This window comes from Hesperophylax consimilis, chromosome 8, assembly GCF_061612785.1.
Source record: "Hesperophylax consimilis isolate HC1 chromosome 8, BYU_Hcon_1.0, whole genome shotgun sequence".
NCBI classification, from domain to species: Eukaryota; Metazoa; Arthropoda; class Insecta; order Trichoptera; family Limnephilidae; genus Hesperophylax; species Hesperophylax consimilis.
In genome coordinates, this window is record NC_142843.1 from 744,541 (window position 1) to 771,780 (window position 27,240).

General features: G+C 34.6%; 1 protein-coding gene across 1 annotated transcript; it reads left to right on the forward strand.

Moving 5' to 3' along the window:
- The first annotated feature begins 8,155 nt into the window (after positions 1–8,155).
- On the forward strand, positions 8,156–26,556 carry LOC149421358 (bifunctional 3'-5' exonuclease/ATP-dependent helicase WRN-like). The gene is made up of 12 exons (XM_089634354.1): positions 8,156–8,392; positions 12,594–12,639; positions 13,359–13,591; positions 14,032–14,158; positions 14,768–14,996; positions 17,139–17,338; positions 18,251–18,395; positions 19,090–19,206; positions 19,945–20,094; positions 22,336–22,574; positions 23,221–23,410; positions 24,880–26,556. The coding sequence occupies exons 1-12, from the start codon at positions 8,378–8,380 to the stop codon at positions 24,887–24,889; spliced, it is 1,701 nt and encodes a 566-aa protein (XP_089490480.1). The 5' UTR covers positions 8,156–8,377; the 3' UTR covers positions 24,890–26,556.
- Positions 26,557–27,240: the final 684 nt, after the last annotated feature.

Sequence of the window (27,240 nt, forward strand, 5' to 3'; positions counted from 1 at the left end):
CACGATTAATATTATATGTTTTAAAGAGATTGTGACATAAACATATGTTGGTTTTTCATTTTACACGCTTGTCGTGTGTGGAACATTGGTTGTTTTTCAATTGCTTTGCACCCAGTATCTTTGGATACTGCGTACGGGCGTTTAAAACTCCTATTTTATTTACTTTAATGTTGTGCACAACTTCATCAAAACGTAATGTCTTAAAAATAATTTGCCGTAAGTACATGGATTGTGTAGTTATTTCCAATTTACACGATATGTATTTAGAGTCGCGGACTTACAAATTGATACAGATAATAATACCTTTTTTTTTAAATGACCTGGATACCTAGAGCCGCCTCTGGTCCCAACTATAAATAAAATAAGATAATATAAAATGAATTTGACGTATTTAACAAGAATAACGTGATTCTTTTACCTCTTCTTCCTATTAAACTTATAATTCTTCAACAGATGTGTAAGAGACAGATGGAGCATCTCGTAAGTAAGATGGAGAGGTCGAGTATGGCCACGGGAAGGACGGACGCCTGTAGAAAGAGTTGGCGTGGGCTTTCCTGGCACTAGAGCTAAATGTAATAGATAGTATTTTCCCACTGAGATAATATAATATGAATTAAAGTTAATTAGACATGTAGAACAAGAATAAGGTGATTGTTTTAGCGCTTCTTCCTATAAAGTTTATAATTCTTCAACATTCTGGAGGAGGCCCACCACTTCCCCGCCCTGTTTTAGGTACTGATGGTACCCCTTCAGAGCTCTCGCAAGGATGCTAATTTTTTTTTGATACAACGAGTCTACATTTAAAATTTCAAAACAAGACCTCCAAAATGTCCATGCATACAATGTTATTTGCAGTATGCAAGTGCTGCGTATTAGTAACTTGTTAATAAGATCTATTCTATTTTGTTAGTATAAACAAATCATATGTACAAAGTATCAACAAATCAAATAATAATTCACAGCCACCTGCAACATTGGTAAAGTGTGCGCCTCTTTGTGTGGTGGGGGGGTGTCGTCGCCCGCTCACAGGCAGACCTAGGGAGAGAAAACAGGGCATTGGATAGGTTTCACGGGGACCAGGTTCCGCGCCCTTGAGCCAAGAAACCGGTTGTGCCTCGACGAAAAATGTGAGTTGGGGTTGGTTCTTCAACAGATGTGTAAGAAGCGATCCTCTAAGAGACAGATGGAGCATCTCGTAAGTAAGATGGAGAGGCCGAATATGGGCATGGGAAGGACGGCGGCCTGCAGAAAGAGTTGGCGTGAATCTCTCTGGCAGGAAAGCTAAATGCAATCGGACTGGGTTCGATCAAGGCGGGACAAACATGGCAGCAACTATGTACTCATATTATTCTAATGGCGACTATAATGTTTTTCCTTTTACATTGTTGCTATGAGATAAGGACCTCAACTTATGGACTAGAATAATAAGTAACATAACATTATATATTACAATATTCTTTATTGATATAATTTGAATTTTATTATATTTTCATATTCCTTACAAACCTCTACACTTAAATCCCAAGACATCAACACAAATGTGACTACACTACATATTTAAATATATTCTTCTGTCGTTTAGCCATCGAGTTGATTCTTACTTTTTCTGTATGAGGTCCGTGGTCTCATCTCTTGTTTCCAGGGAGCTGAAGTTGAAGTCTCAGGTTTGGACCCGGAATGAGAGATATTGATTGGAGATTTATTTTTGAGGTATTATGCCGTGTAGAAGGTTTTGGACAGCGTTACGGCGTCGGCAGATGTGTAATGATTACTGATGATGAACACTGTGAAGCTGTCCTAAACGTTGGCTAGGAGGTGGTGCGACACGGCTTAATACCCCAAAAATAAATCACCATAAAGTTAGAGACCTTCAATTCGTCGCTATATTATTACGTGAAAAGGAAAGCGTCAGGATTGAGGAAGGAAATGATGAGGACCGGAGGTGGACCCAGCGAGGCCGTTCCCCTGACTCCTCGGAGGACAGAGAGGGATCTCCGCAATAACGTTGAGTCATTTGGTCTCTTGTCTCACTACTACGCTGACGATCAGCAAGTTTATTTTTACTGCGCTCCAAACAAAATCAATAGTCTAGTATAACTGAATGTCTAGAAGCAATAACTCGTTGGATATCTTCAAACAAGCTGAAGCTCAATCCATCTAAGACTGAGTTTCTCTGGGCGGCCACAAACAAACGTCAACATTTCATAGACGATTCACCTATTTCTATTTCCGGCAGCGATATCATCCCAAAAACAACAGTCAAACTTCTCGGTGTCAATTTAGATTCAGACTTTTCGTTTAAAAGTTCAATAAATAGGACTGTAAGCACCGGTTTTTTTCACCTAGGACAACTCAAGTCTGTCTGAAGAAATCTTCCTACAGAAGCAACAAAACTACTTATCAACTCTTACGTCTCGATTACTGCAACACCATTTATGCTAGTCTTCCAAAATATCAAATTGACAAGCTTCAATCAGTGTTTAATGCAGCAGCGCAGCTCATAACCAGGGTTTCAAAATATTCGCACATTTCAGAACTCCTTCGTAACCTTCACTGGCTCAAGTGCCCTGAAAGAATCCAGTACAATTGTGCTGGATGGTGTTTACATCCATCAATGAAATGGCCCCACCCTACATATCTGAACTATGTATCCCGGAAAACACTGGTCTGAGGCAGTCAACTCTTAGATCAGCAACATCATCAGCTGTAGGCAGACTGATGGAACCTAAGTGCAAGCCAAAAACTAAGTTTGGTGATCGCGCTTTCGGGGTATCTGGACCGAAGGCTTGAAATAAACTCCCTCCAGAACTAAGATCCATAACAAGTCCAACAGAATTCAGGTCTTAACTAAAAACTTACCTTTTTAAGCTGTCATACCCTTAAATTTAATATACCATTCCTGAGAGAAAGTCCAGTTATATCAAATTATGTCCTAAATCCTGTATCTAAATTTCGCTAATAAACAATTAGTTAATGTTAATTAAGTGTTAATCTCAAGTGTATATCTAACTATATATCTCCATATATAGTTTGTAATAACATAGATCATATTAGAAATGTATTATAAGTTTGTACAGCGCCCTTGAGGTGATTTTGCACAAAAACAGCGCTATAAAAATCATCCAAATATTATTATTATTAACGTAAAAAAGAAAGAGGGAGGAAATGATGAGAACCGGAGTTGGACCCAGCGAGGCGGTTCCCCTGACTCCTCGGAGGACAGAGAGGGGATAAGGAGGAGGTGCAGCTACACCTGGATGAGAGCAGATGGCTGGAAATGGATAATCTTTTTAAGGAGTGTTTGCACACTTTAAAATAAAGGAATGTAATTTCCATTTATAGAATTAAGCGTAATCTATACTCGCACTTTGTTGAATCTTACAAATTATAGCAGCGTTGGTAATGTAGTTTTAGTGATTGATTGTATGTAGTATTGACAGTATTGTTCTAGTTTCAATATTATTTTATGTTACTGTTACGTGTTTTACTAATATTATTTCATATTCAGTTTATCAGTTTACTGTTATATTATGACTTAAAAATATTGTGTATAATTTTCGATAGCTCACTAGATATAAGAATAATCTATGTAAAAGCCCAGCTGGGTACGCCAAATAAAATTTACTTATTAATATTATAGGCGCGCCCAGAGCCGGCCTTGTGCCAAACGGTGCCTGGCGCTAGCAAAAGCTCAAGGGCGCGGTATTAGGTGTTAGGTAATATCAGCTCCTTGGCGCCTGTACAGAACCGGCCCTGGGAGCACCTCTGGATATTTCTAAACTCATTAGTTTATAAATGTTCACAGCTTGTAAAGAATATATTGAGAACCCCTGGAATCAATTCATTTGACGGATCACGCCATCAGCTGTTTACTGTAAAGGTGTGCAGTTTCAGTCTGTAGTTCTGTAGGCCAATTATTTGTAAGTTGTCAAGGCCACTGCACAGTGCCGGAGAATTCACAAAATACGACCAAAAGTGTTTTATTATATTTTTTTGTTTCAGAAAAGTTCGAGAGACTAAAAAAAATTGAATTTGGTACAGTGGGCAAATAAATTAGTTCCGCGATTTGTAGAATAAAAAAATTAAAATGGTTTTGCCTCAATGATGATATATATAAATATGATCAAATATGATCGTTTTAAAATTTACGCAATATGGATTTATTTGTCAATTTTTTTAAAATGAATTATAAAAAAAAATCAACCATCGATTTAATCACATAACAGAATTAACTACTTTCCGCTGTGCGTGTGTCCTGCGTAACTCTGGAATTCGGATTTGATTTGAATATAAGTGTTTTTTTTGTAATTGGAACTGAATTGTGAACAATTCAGACAAAGTACATTACCTACGTAAAATAATATAATATTTTAATAGAAAATTATTTTGATTGTCTTTTTAAAAATTGGAACTGATTTGTCAAGAATTCAGATTATCCCGTGATTTATCCACCCTGCGGCCCAATTGAAGATATTTTGCGGCCCAAAATTAAGTTTTCAGCTTTTTATGTGTGGAGTTTGATACTCATACAAAAAAATGTTCTCGTAAATTTATGTTATATCCTTGTCTTCCTCGGGCGTCCCCGACTTCTGCTACCGTTCACATTTGCATCGTATATTCTCCTTACATTCCTTTCCACAGACAAACCGCAGATTTGGTGACCCGAAAAATTAAAACTAACTATAACAAATATATACAGGTATAAGGTAGATGGTTTTATTGAAAATAAAATATAAAGGACTGGAGTTCCTGATTAAGTGTCAAGTTATCGGGACAGATTAGTATGCGGCCGTTGATTGCTGATTGGGACTTAATTTAACATTTTGAAACTTAATTTTTGGCCAGGGTTTGGTGATTCTGTCTCGGTATGTGCCGCCGCCACCGTTTTTTTTATCACAGATAGCCGCTCTGACTTCTGTATGAGTCATGAGTCATGAGTGTATCGTCGCATCGTATTGATAGTGCTGTGTTGTCTGCGTACAAATAGGCATACAGTCACAGTGGGCTAGGCGTTGCTGTTTACTAGTTGAGTTGATAGAACAATAACATTCAGTCGCCGGTGGCCAAATGCAATGTACGTTCTGTTTGCCGCATTTATTTTATAGAGATATGAATGATGCTATGAAAAGGATTGCGATCCGCGGTCATTCAATTCTAATGAGGAAAATATTACTGCCCGCACGTCTTGTCATATTAACATCATGTATATTACTCACTGCACTACGAAATACAAAGATAACAATATTACTCACGGCACTCTGAAATACAATAACAATATTACTCACGGCACTCCGAAATACATAGATTACAATACATATATTTATTTATTTTCGTATTTTTGAGAATTTGATGTTTCGAAGCTCCGTAGTACAAGATGGAAATGACGTTACATCTCTAAAATAATTACGGTACCCTTGCAAATATTTCCGGACAGATAAAGCTATAAGAATTGGACGTAGTTCTGCAAACTGGGTCCAACCCACACGAGCATATTTTGAGATAATTCAGTTTTAAGGAAAAATGGGTTTTAAAAATCATGTGTAATAATTATTCAATTGTCTTTATTTCTGTTACTTAGCAGAGGATTATTTAGTGTCTTATTTCGAAATGTAGTATGTAGGATTTACTAAGATGGAGGAATAAAGAGATAATCATTAAAATATGCGTGGATCAAAATGCTATTTTGCGGGTTGGATCCTTTGAACAAATAGGTACAGATATATACGATAAAATATATATGGCTGAAAGCAATTACATTTTATGTCTTTTTAATTAGAAATATCAGAAAGGAAGAATTAAATGTTATAAAAAACAACAATAGTTGCCAAATAAGTATCAAGTTCACACTTTCATGCATCAACATTATTCTTTACGTTCGATATCAAAATCTGAATCGCCCGAAAATCCATCAGCATCATCTTTAATTAAGTTTTTTTTTCTTAATGTGTTTTATATGCAGATCCTTTTGGAATGAGAGGAAGTAAAGATTTCAAGTTTTTCAACATCGGCTCCGGTATTTCTTTGGCATTCGGTCAAGGAGCATTTCCAATGTTGGCATGGCAGGACGAAGACCCCTTTTATTTTTTTCTGTCCACTTCAACAAAGGCTCACAATCTTCAGTGCCGTACCTATTTGGCCAAAGTATGAAACTATTTTTATGTTTCGGTTTTGACAGCCGCAACTCTCGTATCCAGAAAATATGTTTCTCAGCATTTATTTTTTGTTAATCTATCTAATAAGACACCTCCTGAGCACTCCTCCTAGCTTGACCTTCTAACCATTCGAACCAACACGAATGCTTGGATTGTACACCCACAGCTGTCTTTTATAAAAAAAAAACAATACTTGTAAGTTAAACGTTATAGTTTCAGCCTCAGGAACACTTTTGGCAATCATCAAGTCACTCCTCATTTTATTTTGTGAGCAAATTGTTGTGATGTTTAAATCGCTCAACAACCAGATGGTGCATTTAGCCTCTGTTGTAGATTTTGTTCTTGAACAGCAAAAGCATCACACTTGTTGCATGTATATTTTGTCAGGGCTTGGTTCGCAGATTGAACCTAAGAAAATGTTTTTGTATTTTGATAGGGATATTTTTTTAAATGCAGTCTTACATACGTCCCTTTAATATAAATCATATCCTTTTTGATTTTGATCTAAGCGCAAAGTATTGTTTTGTAGAATTTTTCGAATTAGTATTGCGCATATTTTTGTATGTTTTTTTTCGTTTCTGGTAAACTCAAATTTCCTCTTTCTGCCTTTTGATGGCCTGCACTAAATACTTGCCACTGACAATTATCCATTTCATAAAAACATAACAACAAAAGCACCTCCCGCTGTTCATTTTATTCGTAGTCAAAAGCTTTAAAAGATCCATTGCATTTTACCATGATTACGTGGATCTTTTATGTTAAAATAACTAGAGAAAAAATAAGACGATTTGAAATTTGCAATAAAGATCCATGCTGATTGGGTTTCGTTGGAAAAATTAATAAAATAACAATCATTCCATACATCCTAGTTTTAAGGCGAAGCTTAATGCTAAATCACTATTTTAATTAATCTTTTTAACGAATTGGTGTATATTATGAATACCAAAAATATACTTTAGATAAATTGAAGGTTTTCCTACCGTTTCCCTCGAATAGAATACAAATAAAAAAAAATAAATTACTCAATAAAAAATATAAATGTAAACTACTAAAAAATATATTTTTTCAATGGAAATGTATTAACGCGTAAAGGAAACAACTTTAAAAAAATACAGTATTATAGCTAAGATTATCTGTGACAGTTTCCCTTGATTAACTTTTTTGCTTTCTTATAAAATTATACACAAAATAAATAAAAACCACTTTTTTGCTTGAAATCGAACGTTTCTAGACTCCGTTTGTCAAGCTACTTTAATGCATATTACTTACATTCGGGCATATCTTATATACCAAGAATATACACATTTTTGGCTTGTGGCTTTCTCTTAAAAGGATCCACGTGACCTGGATCTATTTTGAAAAATCAATTAAGTTATTTATACCATCATTTGAAATAACGCAAAGGGAATCCATGTGCTTTGGACCCCACTTGAAATTTAAAATTATTTTTGCAAACTAGATTCACACTTCTTGAATCTTTTTTGTAAATTATGAAAACCCGCTAACAAACCTTGGAAATATTTTACACAAGCATAAGTCAGTACTGAGATACTACGTATCCTGGATCTAATTTGTAGAAAATGGAGAAAAAAAATCTTCGCAGTGGTATAGTTAACTCATTTTCGGACTTTTTGTGGGTTGGATCCAGTTTGCAGAACTACGTCCAATCGCACCACACTTTTCAAAACATTTTGCTGCTGTAATTTCTGGTAGAGTAATTTTCTACCGAAAGATGGCTCGAATAAATAAAACACAATTAATTTTAAAAGAAAATACCGCCTCACCTTGACAAGTCATTTAAAATTCATTCCAGATGCAAAAATCCCCCAAAAAGTAATTTTCGGGATTTATTTGACTTTCATATTAGATGCGAAAAATACAATTAAAGGGGATTCTCCCAATTTCCAGATGCCTAGTAACTATTTATCTTATCTATGCTTTTCTGAGAAATTCGATGACGTTTCTGTATTTTTAGATATTTATATAGGTTGGTAGGCGTGCGAATGCTAGTATTTATCATTGTTCTTCCAAACTCCGGGAACGGATAAACTTTACCGAAAAGCAGAAACTCTGCTCAACTGGCAAACTGTCGCGAAATTTATACTCGTTTGCAAGTCTTCACCTGTGCGCTTAATTGCAGTTCTAATCAACAGTAATTATTGTCATTTTGAGAAGTACTCGTTCAATTATTGTTTCCGTTGCGTTTACCAGAGGAAAGCATCAACATGAACAACATACAGGTACCCGAGTGTTTCTTAATCTAAAAGATTATTTTCTCATTATTGCATATTTAATAATATTCCACCGTTATTGAGGTTATGTCCTTTTTAAATCGGAGTTGTGCTATAGTTTTATGCATCGACATTTTTGTGCCGCCATCATTTTTTCAACACGCATTTTATTTGACATGTAGGTAACAACAATTACAATATTATTGTAATAATCCGACATTCGACGTGATTTTGCATTATATAAATGGCAGTGTGAAAGTAAACTTAGTCAATATTCCTAAATGAACTGGTTCGAGTTTCTTCTTAAAAAAATAATATTTCTATCTTCCTGGGCACATAATTTGCATAATATTTTAACATATCTACATCTCCCCGACGCCCTTGATTACATTGCGGTATGAACTTTTGAAAGATATTAATTAACATTAACAGAATTTAGATGCATAGTTAATGCTGCCGACAGTGGTGACCAATATTATGTCACTCTGATAGCAATGTCGATATTTTTATTGTTCAGTTTTCAGTACAAGCCGGTACAAGTCGCCGGTTTGTGCCACAAATAAACCACTCACCTCTGTGCTTGTTTTCAAGTCTATTCCAATCACTTTGTCGCGTTTTTGTGTTGTAAAAATATTACGAGTAGGTAGATAGGTACTAAGTACCGCATTCACTCGAGAAAGAGTGATTAAAAATTGAAAAACATGATGTCTCTCTTTATTTTTCGACAATTCTATGAATGTTTAAATTCTCAGGATGGAAATGACTTTACGAGCTGAAAATAGTTGTGTTGATAAAAATTACAGACGCCAAAAGCTGTGTTAATTTCGTGACGATGTTTTAGAGTTTTTACCGAAACAAACAATTGGGTTACTAATTTATAAATACTACCATTAATCATGTTGATAGGCTTCATTTGTCATAATAAGATAATATGTATTGAGAGATAGTGATGTACAAGCAACGGGCCAGATTTTGCTTCTGTATGTCCGTATTCACTAAAACACTTTTCTGGAATATTCTCATACTTATAATATTTTTATTTGATACTTTCGCCGAGTGACCAAACTATTAACACGACTCGACAAATCAATTTCAATGCTCAAAAAAATTCCCCTTATTTTGAAAAGAGCAAACTCCGTCGGCTGACTCATCCGCTATTTAATCTACATGCAGTCACAGCTGACTGTTTTATCTCTGATCCAATAAACAGCACATTTTTGTTATATTGCTATCATTGATAAACACCCATCAATATTAGAGATTAACGATTTTTTGATAACACCGATCGATAGTATCAAATAACAATGCAGAATATGCTAGGCTAGGTGAAAGGAAAAATTACAGTTAGTGTAAAAAATGTATTGATCAATATTTGGGTGCATCTAACCTTTGTTCAAATGGATTTGTCATTGATGTCACCTCACAGATATCTGTCAAAAGACTGGATTTTCACAACAACATATTTGCTCTGTTCTGTCATCTGAAATGTCATTGCATTGTTAATCAATGTTCCTTATACCTCTTTGTATGTCCATACAGGTATAGGGAACATTGTTAATCAAAGACATACATACAAAGAAGATAGGATAAGACATACACAACTTGAATAGTGATAGGTAAATTCCCGAGAGTATATTTTTGAGAATATTCCAGAATTGGGGAATACTGTGGGAATTTTTATCTAAATGGTAAAATTTTCAGTTTAAAACTAATGAGTTCGTCTCCTCCTTCATGTTGTTTATTAATTTGAGCGTGCAGAGAAAACAGCACCCAAAAAAAAATTGGTAAATATCGAATAGTATCGGAGATATAAGTCATGAAAATTTTGATATTTGCAGCCGGCCGATAAGCGTCGAATATCCCGTGTGACGTCACGAGACACAATTGTGTACGTTTTTACCCAAGTGCACTTTGTCGTACATGTATAATATAGAATAACTTTCTTAATCCTTCAGGCTAATTTGTTGGCTTTTCAACAAGTCACATGGTCTCACAGAAATCATTGTATCTCCCTTATTGTTTTGCTGAGAAATATAATATAAACGGTATTAGAAAAAGAAAACACCACGCGACGGCCGGCATAGTCCAGTGGTATCGTATTGGACTGCCATTCCGAAGGTCGCGGGTTCGAACCCGGCGTGCGCAAATAAATTTTATTTGATTAATTTGTGTTATTTCACAATTAATTAATTAAAATAATATATAGTATATTTGCGGCACGTTCCAGAGTGGAAGATACTACCAGTATCGCCCTGGTGTAAGACCACCATTCAGAATTGAAACGTTGCTCCAAATGGCTTTAGCCGTGTTTAATGACTAGATCTGAATAGCCAGGTACTTCCCCACCTTCCTCTTTCCCTTCCCCACTTACCTTCAGCCTCACAACATCCCCCAATTGGGGATGCCATAGTCTCACTGGCTCCAGACGGGAGCAGTTGGGACTCTTGTGAGGTATTCACTATAAAAAAAATAAAAAAATATATATATATATTCAAATCTAGTAGTTAACCACAGAAGAATTAAAAAGTACACCTCTATCAAATCAACCAAAGATTCCGAACGCAATATGAAAAAAAAAATTATGAAACTTTATGAATTATTTTTATAAGAAACAATGAAAAAGTAAGGTAACAGAAACGTTTGTATTACATTTGTCTAATAAAATGCGTGTGTTTATATATATTTTTGTTATCAGTAATTTTACTTACAAAAAACGTAAAGTGTGCCAATTTTATTTATTTTTTATGTATGTATTGAAAATTTTTATATTTCTAAAAATTTGTTTATTTCTAAAAATAATATTTAAAAGCATATTTCATCACCTTTCAAAACAGTTTTTTGTTTTCGGATACATTCAGAAATATTCTTATATACCGACTCTTGACATGACCAAATACTTTATATTAGGTTTAGGAATATTATCACTAGTCTTAGTACACTCCTTGATTCATGTATTGTTTCATAGTTCTTTCACACAAACCAAGTATAGGGTGCACAGTTTACACATTACCTTATTATTTTACCATCACATATTCATTCTCGTACACACTCTTATATACCGACTCTTGACATGACCAAATACTTTATATTAGGTTTAGGAATATTATCACTAGTCTTAGTACACTCCTTGATTCATGTATTGTTTCATAGTTCTTTCACACAAACCAAGTATAGGGTGCACAGTTTACACATTACCTTATTATTTTACCATCACATATTCATTCTCGTACACACTCTTATATACCGACTCTTGACATGACCAAATACTTTATATTAGGTTTAGGAATATTATCACTAGTCTTAGTACACTCCTTGATTCATGTATTGTTTCATAGTTCTTTCACACAAACCAAGTATAGGGTGCACAGTTTACACATTACCTTATTATTTTACCATCCCATATTCATTCTCGTACACACTCTTATATACCGACTCTTGACATGACCAAATACTTTATATTAGGTTTAGGAATATTATCACTAGTCTTAGTACACTCCTTGATTCATGTATTGTTTCATAGTTCTTTCACACAAACCAAGTATAGGGTGCACAGTTTACACATTACCTTATTATTTTACCATCCCATATTCATTCTCGTACACACTCTTATATACCGACTCTTGACATGACCAAATACTTTATATTAGGTTTAGGAATATTATCACTAGTCTTAGTACACTCCTTGATTCATGTATTGTTTCATAGTTCTTTCACACAAACCAAGTATAGGGTGCACAGTTTACACATTACATTATTATTTTACCATCCCATATTCATTCTCGTACACACTCTTATATACCGACTCTTGACATGACCAAATAATTTTTTTAATTTACTTGAAACAATTAACCCCATTAGTATTTAGTTGTCGTTTCACTTCAATAAAATTTAAAATATTTTTAGCTGATAATCTTTACTCTTTGTTCCTTGTGCACAAAATTGATTTTCCAGTTCAATGACGCAATGTTAATACACAGATTATTATTAGTAATCTGTTACTAATAATAATCTGTGACATTGTCGGAGCGTCCGGCGTAACTCTGGTCCAATGTTGTCATTTTAATAATTGGAACTGATTCACTAAGACTTCAGACTTAGCACTAGTAATATTTTATAGAAGACACCTTCTATATTGAAGACCGTGTCACATTGTAATTTCTTCTTACTTTACTTTCACCAATTGAAATGAACAACATCTTTCCTCTTTCAGACCCAGAATAATATGTTCAAGAACATGGCAGCTCTTACATTAAATGGTAATTATTTATCTTTATTGTATTAATTTGATTTAACTAATTCACAACTTAACATAGCATTATATTTGCATATTACGTGCAGTATAAATAGTTCACGGCATCACATTATTTGTAACTTTTATGTTTGCGAATATCCTACCTCGCCAAGGATTATCTTTTAATGTTACCTTTATTTTATTTCTTCAGTATTAGTAAAAATTCTTGGTGGTGTCATTTTGATTATATATAAATTAAACATTTTGTTTAATTATTGCAATTTCAAAACAGAAACTTAATGCAGATTTACGTAGTCGATTTTTGCCAAGCGGCCAGTGACCACAAATATTTACTTCAACAGGCCGCAGATGACTGAAAACGCAAGCACCAAAGTAGACTAGCTTACAACTTTTGCCGTGCGGCATCAGATCGCATCGGCGGGTGACAAAGAGCGACCGTGAAAATGGTCATTTGCAGGCGACCACTCTCCGCAATTTTTAAGCAAAATGAAACTAGTCGCATGCAATATTAATGGAGTGGCTGTGTGGCGAGTCGCTACAACACGACGGGGCAACTAGCCGCATGGCAAATCCCATATAAGTGTGCCTCAAACCACCAATGCATTATGCACATAATATAATGTAACTACACAGTTTTTTTTTGTTTGATTCCCATCACATTCATTGCACTGCCCCTGTGAATCTTATGGATATGTTATATATTTGTATTTGTTTTGTTTGCAGGAGAAAATCCGCCTGATGACGGATGTTTGGCAGCCTTTGGCCACAGTCAGTTCAAGCCGTACCAGTGGGAGATCATCAAGTCACTGCTGGAGGGAAAGGACAACTGCGCTTTCCTGACCACGGGCTACGGCAAGTCCCTGTGCTACCAGTACCTCGCCGTACGCACCAACCGTCTCGTTGTCGTCATCTGCCCCCTAATCTCCCTCATGGAGCATCAAGTCGAGTGCTTGGAGGTGTGTTCACTTTACTCTCTTTTCTACAAATATGTATACCATAAATACAAAGCTTACGGTCTTTCAAACTCCATCAAATCAACGATCAGCTCATTTCAGGTTTTTATCAAAGTTTGAACAGTTTTGCTGTTAATTAATTCTATTGGGCAATGGCATATTTAAAACAAAAAAAAAATGAAAAAACGTCTTGAGCAATAGACATTTCCGAACGTTCGAAATGGGAGCACTCATTGCAAGAATTATACCTCTGAATCTTAATACGAAAACATATAAACTGTTTACTTTGGTTTAAAATCAATGAATCCACTTAATTTCAATCTACTACATTTCGCCACTTATTCCACATTTTAACGTTTTATAAAAAAAAACTTGTACTTGATTCTTCATTTTTATGTGTTATTCTCTATGAATTAAAACAAACCATTTTTGGTTTTCTCCAGCTTCAAAATATAGATGCTGTCTTCCTTGGAACGGCACAGGCGCAAAAAAACAAAGTCTTGAAAGAGCTAAAAGAAGGAAAATATCATTTGGTGTACATGACTCCAGAATTCTTGTCCAATGCAAGAGGTAATTATGACCTTTATATTGATATCACAATTCATCAAACATCAAGGGAAAATATTTGTCCTTCGTTCCTATTAATTGATGTTAATAACGCTTTATCGATTATAACTTTCATCGATCCTTAAGAGAGACATATACCATCGCGATCTTCTCTGTAGGTTCTTTTAAGATGCAACTCCTATTTTGGTTGTTCTCACAAGGTTTAGCCAGCGTTAGCAATGTAAGCGCTCGAAAATATTTTTTTATGACTCGATTACAAAACTTTCCTCTACCTTCTATAAATATAATATGCATGTTTTATGAATATAAACCTTCCGGAAGAAATTCTCTAAATGATAGTGAAAACCCTATCAAAATCCGTTGCATACTTTAGAAGTACTAAGTGCACAAACAGACAGATGCAAATAGCGACATTTTTGTACTATTTAATAAAGATGTATTCGGGTGAAACATGCTATGGTGTTTCTAATGAATTGGGAACGTTTATTTCAATATACTGCTTGCTAAGACAATATAATGTAGTACCGAGATGACCGTTAATTATTTTATGTAAACATAATAAATCAACTGTTTTACTGCTAAATCTAATTTCTTACAATGTGTTATTTGTAGGTTTTGAGTTATTATCACAGCTGCACCGGGCCAGGAACATAGTGCTAACGGCAGTGGATGAAGCCCACTGCGTGTCTCTGCTGAGCAAGGGGCCCAGGAAGGGGCTGCGTCCCGCCTACCACAACTTGGGCCAGCTGCGACGGGTGTTGCCCAAAGTGCCTATCCTTGCCCTATCCGCTGTGGCCAACGATTTCGTCAAGCAGGACATCATAGACATGCTGGGACTCGAGTACTACCACTTATATAATATCTTCAGTTAATAAGCAAGCAGCTTCTGGCAGCATTCTCTAACTTCACAGTAATAAGTCAATCCTCTCTTCTCTCCAAATGAGAATTTAATCAAGCTTGAAATTGATTTATATTTGTAGCATTTGTTGCATTGCTTACCATTATTAGTATTATTAGTTTACAACTGAAATCTAGGAGGGTTCATTTAGCTGAAAGGCATTAGTACTAGGCCCTTAGAACATTTATGGAATGGAAAATATTACTGGAATGTGCATTTGCATATTCACTACTATCTAGTTCCCAATAATCGCATTGACAAATTGCTTGCGAGTTATACTCAACGAAAATGATTTTGAGTAACAAATAATAATTCTGACCTGATGTTATGATGCTTCCTACTCTTCAAGCAATTACAGTTTGTCCGGAAAACTCTGCTCCTCAAATCATTTGAACACGACGTTATTTATTATATTAACACACTTTGATCGGGTTATTTTTTTCGCCGGCAGACCGCTGAAAACGGGCGAAAATAAAGGTCTTGCGTGAATTTCTTTAATTTGTTTAAAATCGCTATATCTTCGAAAAGAATGGAAATATTTTAATAAAATTTTCTACATACCAACTCAGCATACCCAAGCTATAAAATTTCTAGCCGAAAACCAAGTATTATTTCTAATGCAACTTAATAAATCGAAAACAAAGTCATTGTTGGGTCATTAGGGTTCAATTTTTTAAGTATAAACTAGGTTTCAATTTTATAAAATTACAAATTATTATATTTTCACCAAGCCCAAATCATTACAAAAACAAAAACAATTGCCCCATCTCTAGTATCGTCAGAGTAACACATTATTACCCATTCAAATACCACATGTGCAATTGCTCCTCGCATGGTACAGCGGCCCAAAACCATCAGAAAGTGCTAATAATATTGGTTATTTTTTCAAATGAAATTTAAAATAATCACTTACGGTAGAATGCTTCTCGTATTGCTCACGTAATATTGTTTATTGTTTTTCACCAAACACTATTAGGTTTAAGTTTCTAACCACCTTAATATAATCAGTTACAGTTCACGTCTAAAAATTGTTCATCTAATATTTCACTGTTCTTCCTCTATATCACTTTCTTCAGAATCTCTGAACTGTAATGGCATCACTGACATTCGTCTCCTACAAGGAATTTCTTCACTTCCACTAGATTCTTCTCTTTCACTATGGAATTCAGGCAAATAATTACTAGAACAGGCAGATAAATTATCTGCGACGATTTCGTAATTTTCAAAATCCATTTTGAAAGGTATGAAAAAGCAAATATAAATATTATCTCCTCGGAACACAACCGTAGGACAATTTGCTTTTTAAAAACTGGCACGCACTTGTAAATATTTATTATGGTCCGCCTAACTGTGTTTGCCGATACCTGCTTTTGTTAAATGTGCCCGACACTCTCCGCTCGCTCGCACCTAGGAGTTGAGTGGGTGCGGAAAAGAGATAGAGAGATTTGTTTCGGGTTTCAGGGTAATAAAAACCCTCGTTCCAGGAATTGAATTATTACAATAACAGAATATGTTATCTAAATTACTTATTTCCTTGATCTTCAAACGCAATACCTATCAAGTGTCAGGTGTTCAATAATATAGGTCATTTTAGTTGAAATATCGATGTACACAAAAGACTCCAAGATAAATACAAAAAAAGACTTGCATTGCAATTTGATAATTATGTACATATAGTTGGGACCTTTACAAAGAGATTGGTATATAATATTCATTTTATTTATTTATTTAACCCCCAAAGGGCTTTTACATGTGGGCGGTACAATTTTAATGACAGTTTTGAAACATAAGAAAGAATAACAAAATTAAAAATAACAAGAACATAAATTAAAAAATACAGCGATTTAACTGGTTTACAAAAATATAACTTCCATTTAGGAATAGTATTGAAATAAGTCTTTTACGTAATCCACAAAATTCGATAAAAATTCAAATTCAATTCAATTAATATAAAAACATTGGATAATTTTTAAGCATCAATCAACCAAACGGGTAGAAATACCCTTCCCGATTAAATTGTGTTAATATTCTTCCAATGTGGTAAAAATTTCCTTAAAGTTTATAAATTTTTTTTATTATTTTCAGAAATCCCCAAGTGTGGACTTCAGAATTGGACAGACCCAACTTGTATTTTCAAGTGCAGAAAATGACAGGCAACATTGAATTAGACAAGAAAGGTTTAATGACTATACTAAACAGAGAGGACTTTGATATGCCCAACAGCCCCGTAGTCATTTACTGCCTAACAAAAAAAAATGCAGAAAAAATTGTGGAAATATTAGTTGGTTTGTACCCTTATAAAAATATTCTTATTTAAACCTCGGACTGCATAAAGTGGTACTCAACAATTCAAGTATCTCGATGCGCGAGATTCGTTCAATGACATTTTGTAAACCCCCGCCACCTACCTTTTTTCTATGTTTCCACATTCCAAGATTATTTCAATAGGACCCTTGACAGACTGAAAGGATTGTTGTCGGATTTGAATCACAATATTTACAATTAACCACTCGGAACATTAGAACGTCAAAAGACGTAAATATGATAATAGCGGTCAAGACATTAGTACGTCTTTTCACGTAAGCGCGCGAGATTTTACAAAAATCGATTTATTTCCATCACTAGTATACGTATTGCCATGATTTAAAAACAGAGTATCGATAATGAATAACGCTACGCGTCTGTATTCAAGAATATCTATGGAAAGTAGAGGTGCATTATCTAAGCCGATTGGATCTGTCATCTTGTTCGTTCATAATTTATTGCGTTTCTAAATAATTTATTAAAAATATTTTAGTTTGGACGGTTAATATTTTGAGGTGACTAATAGTTTTTAATTATATTTCTTCAATATATAAAGTGTTATTTCTTTATGATACTCAGAAAAAAATACATTTTTCACGGCTTTGAAATAATGCTAAGCGATTCTTACATATTTTTGACGTTTTCATAAAATGTATATTTAGAAACGCAAATATTTACGTATTACAACATAATGCGATAGTGAATTTCATAATCTTTCCAAAACATTTTTTAGAATGAGGCTACGTTTCCCAAAACGTGAGTTATGAAGCTTTTAGCAAAACTCGAAAATAACACAAAAATTATTACGTTTTGACAGTTCTCAAAGGAACACATAGTAAAAAAATGTCTGTCTGAGAGGTTAACTAACTTTCTTTCAATGTTTGGTGTTTCAGACAATAAGTTTAGTGTGGGGCTCTACAGTGCGGACAAGTCCATAGACGAAAGGAGAAATGCTCAGAGGAAATTCCTCAGTGGGGAAGTCAAGATCATGGTGGCGACTATTGCATTCGGAATGGGCATCCATATGCCAAGTGTTAGGTAATATTACAGACTTTACCAAAGTCAGGAATTTAATTTCAGGGTGGAGATTCCGCATCGAGGATCATCAAAACAATTGCAAAACATATGCTAGTTTAATGTATATTAACTCCACACTAAAGGCGTTGAGGAAAATATTTTCCCTCAGGGCATATCATATTTGGGTATGCTGTGTGGAGGGTTTGAGAGAAGATTTACATACAATAGTATTCAACACAAATTAAAAGTTTAAGGCCCAGTTGTTTTGCAGAATTACATGGCCATTGAGTGCCATTTGTTTTTTTTTGATAATTTAAAGGTTCCCATTAAATGTTGATTCTGAGTCCATTTCAGTTTTTGAACAAATTGTGATCAACAGAAGAGGACATCTATCATGTTGTTAAGCTTGTCAGCATATTACAATTTGCTAAAAAAACTGAAATGCACCTAAAATCAGCATTTAACGGGGTCCTTTCAAATGTCAAAAAAACAAAATGGCACTGTATGGCCATTTGATAACAATGTTACATTTGAATTTCTCCAAAACAAATGGGCCTACAAAGTGGATGTTCTTAAATTCATTGATATTATTTGAAATTTCCATTTTTCTACATCAAAATAGAAATCCACATTTTCATATTGTTTTGTTTCGTGCTGCTGATTGTATTGACTGTATTGAGTGTAGAGTATGTAATTTAGTGGTGTGTCGTTACAGGTGTGTGATCAACTACGGCGCGCCGCCCGAGATGGAGGTGTACTTCCAGCAGGCGGGGCGCGCCGGACACGACGGCAAACCCGCCCTCTGCATCACCTTCCTCTGCGCCGCACAAAGGTACTGATCTGCGCCTCTTTCAAATCATACGTCCTGTTCCTGTTCATCATCTACATCGGACCAGGTGTCCGATCACCATCATAATACCCTCATTAATAAATCCCTTCTAAGGGTTAAGACTTGCTCTAGTTTTATGAACAGACCCGCAGTATTATTTGCATTTGGAAAGGTCTAATGAAAATGAAATGTGTAGATTACCTACAGAGATCATATTAACTAAAAATACCTGGAAAAGAATCGCGAATACCGCACATTAGTCCCATCAGTCCCCTCTGCCGACGCCCATGTATGGATTACTCTACAACATTTTTTATTATCATATAAAAATATATATTTAAAAAAATTGGTTCTGAGGTCAATAATTCCCGTCTCATGGATCCATGTAAAAGACATCGCGAAGGTAAGGGGTAGCCGCCGGCGACGGAAGCCCTCCCAGAGGGGGATGGCCCTCTGGCCGCCAGGGAATGAGGGGTGCCAATCTGGTGGTCAGTTTGTTCAGGAGTGACGTACGAACCCATTCCTCCCACTGACCTCTCCCGATCCGGTCCGCCACGTAGCTGGTGACAACCAAGACCAAGACCTGGACAATGTTCACCCCCATGAACGCAGGCATCCCTGCTAAGTCACCAAATGCAACGAGTCTCTTGAAGTGTTGATTATCCAATGAATGATTCCCGGGGCGGTTGGCTTGAAGCTTACATTATGTATATGTGACTGATTTAAATGAATTGTTTACAGTTTTGTGCAGAGAGGTAACTACAACTCCGCTATGAGGTACTTCACGTCTACCAGAGAGTGCCGGAGGTACCACATCTTGTCCTACTTTGAAAAGGATAGAAAACTACCCACCACTATTCGAGCTGACTGCTGCGACAATTGCACCCGCAAGTAAGGAAGCAGTCAATATTATAATGTCTAGAATGCTTTTGGCTGCTGGCGGTCGTGCGACTAGCGCCACAGCGTGAAATACTACAATATCCATACGTAGACAGAGCTGGACCTCAATGCCAAGTACAGTAGAACCTCGTTAATTCCAAATCCACTGGACATCAAAAATCAAATTTCGAATTAACGAATTCCTACGTTATTTGAAATTTTATAATAAAAAATAAAAAATGCCGAAAACCGATTTTCATAGCGGCTGACCCCTTAAATTCAGATATTTGGTGTAAATTTGTAAAAATATGACATATTTCCGTGTAAAACAAATTTTCTTGACCCTTCAAGCTGAGGTATTCGAAATGAATTCGAAAAAATACGACATTCCAGTGTAAATCAATTCAGATTTACAAAATAATAATACTAATTAGGACGATGTGTAACCACGTAAAATTACATTTTTCGGTGTTTTACCGCCACGGCTTATGAAATTTAATGATGTTTTTCGCAAATATGGAATTTTTTCTAATTACACTAACAAATTTTCGTGCTCGGACAAAAATAAATTTCGAATTAACGAATTTCAAATTAAAAAACCATTTTAAATGAAAAAGAATTCTGGGACTATTTTTTTGTTGAAAATTTCGAATTACGGGTTTTTTAGAATTATTGGGGTTCGAATTAACGGGGTTCTACTGTATAATGAGGTCATTGGATGACACTTTGTGAATCTATTGATAATATAAAGAAGTTAAAAAAAACCTTACACCTGAAACCCTGGCGCGGTCCGTCCATACATGCTGTGGATGCTCCCCATCCCTTGCATTTTAGAGTAAAAAATTTGGACCTCTAGCCGTAAACAGCAATACTACAATTTAAATATTTTAATATTTCTACAGCGACCTTAATGTAATTTTTTTCACAAAAACGGCGCTGTAAAAAATCATACAAATATTATTAGACAATAGACATCGTGCATATTATCGTCCCTAAATACACATATATTCTCAAATACTGTGAAACACTTAAAACACACTGCGGTGTGGAAGCGATCTGTAAACCGTATCCAAGAATTCTAGAACGTACGTTCTTTCCGCGCATGCACACTGAGACCCGCAAGCCAATATCTTCGTCAACTTTATACGATATTAATGACACATCCAACGTGCAAAAACCGACTTTAATGCTCATGTATAATGCACAGAATCATATACTCTATTACTATTCCCTTGGATTGTATGCGCGCTCTGCTTTGACAGTTTGCTTTGAGCTTGGATACTTCGCCAACGTATTCTAAAAATAGTGAATTGTGTGGTTGTATAATTAAATCATTAATGCAAAAAAGTTTTGTGTCTCAGCCATTTGCAGAAAAAAACTTATTCTGGAAACTGGAAATATTGAGTTATGGAGCTTAATGGATTTATGGAGATAATTTTAGACGGTACCTAATTGTATCTTGTTCGTGGGCTAGCGTCTAGTTGTGCATATTTGATATCAAGTACGCACTTAGTATGAGTATAAACATTTGTTGTCCAGCATCCCTTCTATAAAAAGTCACCGACCGCCACTGCTGAAACTAGGCATTTTTATCGTAAAACTATTAAGAGTTCATTAATGAGTAAATTGGTTTACTTGTTGTTGTTATATAACAGTTCTTCACTTTAACTGAACTACTCCAAATATGCTCAGGAATAGCTGGTTAAAATTCTTGGGGTATATTTGTATACGTTAGACAATATCCATACAATATCCATACAATAACTAATTCTTCAGGTACGTGCTGTTACACTGTATACATTAGACAATATCCATACAATAACTAATTATAATTTAAGATTAGTTTGAACTTTAAGAAAACTTTTATCTAATGGCTTCTTTACAATAATTTTCAAGTTAGTCTAGAGGATCTAGCAATAGAGAGGTATGACGTTGTCAACGCGTAAATACCTCCCATGTGTCAAAAACGTATTTGTTCAGGAGGAGCTGAAAACTGATTTATAAGAGTTACAGATCGTTTTGTTGAAACATCAAAAATACGCATTGCACTTTTAGATGCAATGATGTATGTAAAACCGTATTTTTGATGTTTCAGAAAACAAACTCCTAAAAATCAGTTTAAGGCTCTTCCTAAACAATAACGTTTTTGACAAATAGGAGGTGTTTTCGCATTGACAACGATATACAAGCGCCCGACTAAAGCCAAAAGTAATCTGACACATGATGAATGTTAAAATGAATATTCTATTCCAGACTTAACTCTCCTGACATCGGAAAGTACGAAGAGTTGGACAGCAACGGCTTGTACGACTTCACCGAAGATACGGCCATGTTCCTGAATGCTGTGCAGTATTTCGACACTCCCGTGCAACTCAAAACAATTGTGGCTTTCCTGAGGGGTAAGAAGGAGAAGTGTCTGGACAAGATTCACCACGACAGCGACTACTTCGGCTCTGGCGCAGCCCACGATAAAGTCTGGTGGTTAGAAATCGGTAAGTCACTAACTCCTTGTGTGTGTTTTTATAATCATTATACTAATCTGCCGTAATCCAGCTCAACTCCAGGGGAATATCTACTTAAATCTCCTATTTTTATGACTGCATTAACTATGTACTGGAGAAAATCATTAATATAAATAGCATTTTACTAAACTGATTATGCAGTATATATTTCAGTTAATACTGACGTTGATAGGACGGGTAGTTTCGGAGAATTTGAACAATTCATCAAATTTCAATCTTCATTTCCGGGTTCTGTGAAAGTCCTATTCAAGTTCTGTTATTATATCATTATAGGCTAGGTGCTTGACAAAACTGAAATTAAAACAGAACTTTAAAAAATCTTTCACAAAACTTGAAAATGAACGTTGAAATTTGATGAATTGTTCAAATTCTCCGAAACAACCCGTCCTTATATTATAAAATTAGTGCAGACCTTCAATTTTGAAAAGACAATTATAATCATTTTCTGACGGGTTGTTTTTAGAGATAATAATAATGGATTAATTGTATAGCGCCTTTTTTGTGAGAAAATCACACCAAGGCACTTAAAAGATGACAGTATGTATAGTTATTATGTATTTGTAATTGGGTTAAGACAGGGCTGTGGACTGATGTGTATATTTTCCTTGTCCCTTAGCGCTGATTCTGGAACAAGCCAACTATATCCGCAGAGTGAGGACTTCAGCAGGAAGACAAACATATCCCGTGGTTGAGTTCGGCGAGAAAGGCGGTCCCCAGTGGCTCTTGGCCTACGACCAGGACACCAATGAGCCGGTGCTGCTGCCTCCCACTGAAGATATTCTTCAACAATTGACACCCATAATAAGGTATGTCCCCACTACAGTGGTATCTCGATCGATCGTCCCTCCAACAATTGTTTATTTTTTCCAGTCCCGAATTAATTCACACAAAACTCGCAAAAATAGATTGTGTCGAAAGTATTTATTAATTGACAACATTTTTTCTTCATAATTGGAACTGGATAACTGGAACATAACTGGAAAAAAAAACTCAAAAGTAGAATATTTGAGAGAACTCGATATTTCGAAAACACATTAATTTTGTTTAGGGAATTAGTAAGAAAACATTAATTTCACTTTTTATCTCATTCATATAATAAAAAAATAAGAAATAATTTTTAAAGTTAAATCGAATGTTATCTTACCGGCGCCAAATATGAGACTAGGGGGGTATTTCACTATGTCGGGCTAAATATCTGACTAGCTAGCCGTTGGCTGGCTTTAAAGATCAGAATAACTTCGTTATTCAACGGCGACCGTTTCACCATTGTTGCCGAGCTTCCGGATAGATAACACTCGAAATAGTCTGGCAACATCGCAAAATGTTTGCAGTTACCCCATCTACTGCAACGCCTGTCATGTTTTGCCGCAATGTCTATGGAATGCTAGCGTCAACGCCAATTGATCTGTGGTCAACGCTGTCATCCAGTTTCCCGCCACAGTCCACACACCGCAAAGTGTGCATTTTTTTTGGTTATGTTATGTTGATTATCAGGTCATTTTAGATAGATTCGTGTCGAATTAATACATTGTTTCTTATTTTGAACACAATCAAATAATTCAGGATGGATCATACAAGCATTCAAATTCATTCGAGCTCTTAAAACTCGCGGCCTTCGCATCGCCGCCCTTTCACCTGCTTCTGTAAATCAAAAACCTCGGTATCCATAATAATTTGCAACAAAATTCGACTCACTTCACCGCTGTCAAACTCGGAATGTTTTGACGCCATCTTTGATTCGAGGAATAGCGCCTAACGTGAGGTTCGAGCACTGATTAGTCAAATCGAACTTTAACCCGAGCGTTATTCAGATATAGTGAAAACGAAAAAATGACTAATCTGCGGATTAGTGCTTAGTCAGAACATAATCAGAGATAGTGAAATGCCCCCTAACTATTTTCAGGATTTTATTCATGGCGTCCATTATACATATTTGAGGCAAACTGGAAAGAATTATTCTTTCTCTTTCTAATGTCGAAAAAATTACATGTTTCCGAAAAAATACTTTTATAAATTTAATTTAATTTAATTAATTGATTTATTTTATAATTGGTTTATTTTGGCTATAAAATATATGTACAAACTGAAATAAATGTAAACTGTCCATTTCCGAAAATTAATAAATAAATTAAAAAATAAAATATAGACGCCAGGTTATATATGTCCCTAAATTAAAAAGGAGTTATTTGTCATTTTCAAAATAGTAATTTATTTGTGTAGAATTCAGACTATCCGTTATATGTTGGTACTCATCATTTCCTCTTCTTCTTTTCAGACATTCGTAAATTGGATTTCACCACAAGACTGCACGGTGAATACTGACCACAGTGCAAACAGCATCCATTGCATTGTTTACAACAATCTAATTCTTAGGAAATTATAAGAAATATTCTTTTTTAAATGTTTCATTTTATTAAAATATTTCACTACAATAAAAAAAATAAATCATTTTAGTTCTAAATTATAAAAATTGTCTAATATTATGTTCAGTTACCTATTAAAAATACACATTTGTTTATTGCAAACAGAGCTAGATTTTTCTATGGTATTAGAATTATAGTATTAGTATTACAGATTGGCAATCTGCTAATCTTTTCATATTTAATTATATTTTCAACATTTTACTATTATGTGTCGCTTTTTTATCAATACTTATGACAATAAGGTATTATTAATTTACAATACTTATTACTAAGTATTGAACCTAAGTTTTTATTATTTTTTATAAAATAAACCCTGGCGTAAAAGCGTGTAGCTATATCGCCTTCGGTTGTGCGAATTGAGACCGGCCATTATTATAAGAAGATTAATGGCGGAGTAATTTATACTGTGCTGTTTATTTGTTTGTATTTTTAAATGTAAATCACCTCAGATTAATTGGGAGAGGACACAATGTCATAATATTTTATATCTTCATCGGGGCATGTAATGTAAAAAAAATTATATTTTATACGACTGTGAAGAAAACAATTTTGAAGCAGGAAAATGATAGGAGACCTACAAATCATATTTATTTATATTAATAATTATTATTAATGTACACAATAAATAATGGGGTATCCCTTCATTTTCCTTCTTAATGTAAAAGTCTAAACTTGCCTTTTATTATTATCATAAAATAATTAGGTCCCAATGGCTGAGTGGTTAGAGGCATTGTCCCGGTAAGACGGGGAGATCCTGGGTTCGATTCCCAGTTGAAACCCTAACCATTTTATTTTTCTGTGTCTTGTTCTGTTTCATGTTTTAAATATCACTTCTTATCCAGCATTCCATTAATTCTCTTATTTTTGAACAGATTTACGAATTGCTTATCTCAAACGGTTCACTAATTTGCGTGAATAAACAATAAGACACAGGATATGGCTATATGTATTATTATGAACCAAGAGGCCTAACAATACATCACACACATTGCTTCGTCTTCAAACTGTTATTTACACAAATGAGAATATTTTAACTGGCGACACCAAACTATTTTTTAGTTAATTTATTTGCTAAATTTGTAAGTATTTACATGGTACACAGCCGCTAAAGCCAAACGCATAAATATATGCGAATAGCGCTTGAGGCATGTTTTATGCATGCGTGCATATGTGTAGCGGCGTAAAGGTTTATTATGTGTTTTCTTACTGTCATGTAAAATTTGAATGTTTTACATTGTATTTGTTATTTTATGTTTTCTTTTTGATTTATGAATAGAATATTTGACATGTCATATGGTTCGTGTTATTTTATGTGTTTTGTTACTGTCATGTAAAATTTTAATGTTTTACATTGTATTTGTTATTTTATGTTTTCTTTTAGATTTATGTATAGAATATTTGATATGTCATATGGTTCGTGTAGTTTTATAAAAGTGTGATTATAATGTGTGCATCATTAATTATGAATGACTCAACTATGAATGTGCCTCTGTTATAGAAATATTATCACTTAAATATAATCGTTACATATTTTTTAACTTGGTCTTTTTATTGAATTTTTTTCCCGTTATCCTTTTTTTTTTAACTCTTTCTGGACTACCGTCTCAACATAGTTGATGGCGGAATATACGCCACATGCGCTGATGTCTCAATGTGTTAAATAAAAATAAGTATTATGTTTTTGTCTATTTCTTAACTCCTCAGGCTAATTTGTTGGGTTTTTCGAACAAACGGCTATTATCCATAGTCGTTTGCTTTACGAAACAGCTCATATGGTCTTATACAGCTCATACGTGTCTCCCATACTGGGAGAAAATACCAAGCTTTATATTCAAGTATAAAAATTAATCACATAATAATTAAAATGTACACCTTTATGAAGCCAAAGGTTCGGACAGTAATTTGAGAAAAAATTATGAAACTGAATTTTTTATTAATTATTTTTATATGGAACAAAAAAGTGAGGTGGCATTTTTATATGAAACAAAAAAGTAATGTTTATAATGCATTTGTCTAGTACAATTTTTTTTTTTTTCGTTGTCAGTAATTTTAGTTCAGTGTTTAGAGTTTTTATGTTTTATTTTTATTTTTAAGTTTTAATATTAAAAAATGATATGTTTATTCATAATAATAAAATTTAAAACTGTATTTCATCACCTTTCAAAAACTGTTAATATTTTTCAGATACATTCAGAAATATCCCATTTATTCCG

Coding starts and splice junctions, on each gene's coding strand:
- LOC149421358 (XM_089634354.1), top strand. Junction 12,640..13,358: donor GGCAGCTCTTACATTAAATG/GTAATTATTTAT, acceptor TTTTGTTTGCAG/GAGAAAATCCGCCTGATGAC. Junction 14,159..14,767: donor ATTCTTGTCCAATGCAAGAG/GTAATTATGACC, acceptor TGTTATTTGTAG/GTTTTGAGTTATTATCACAG.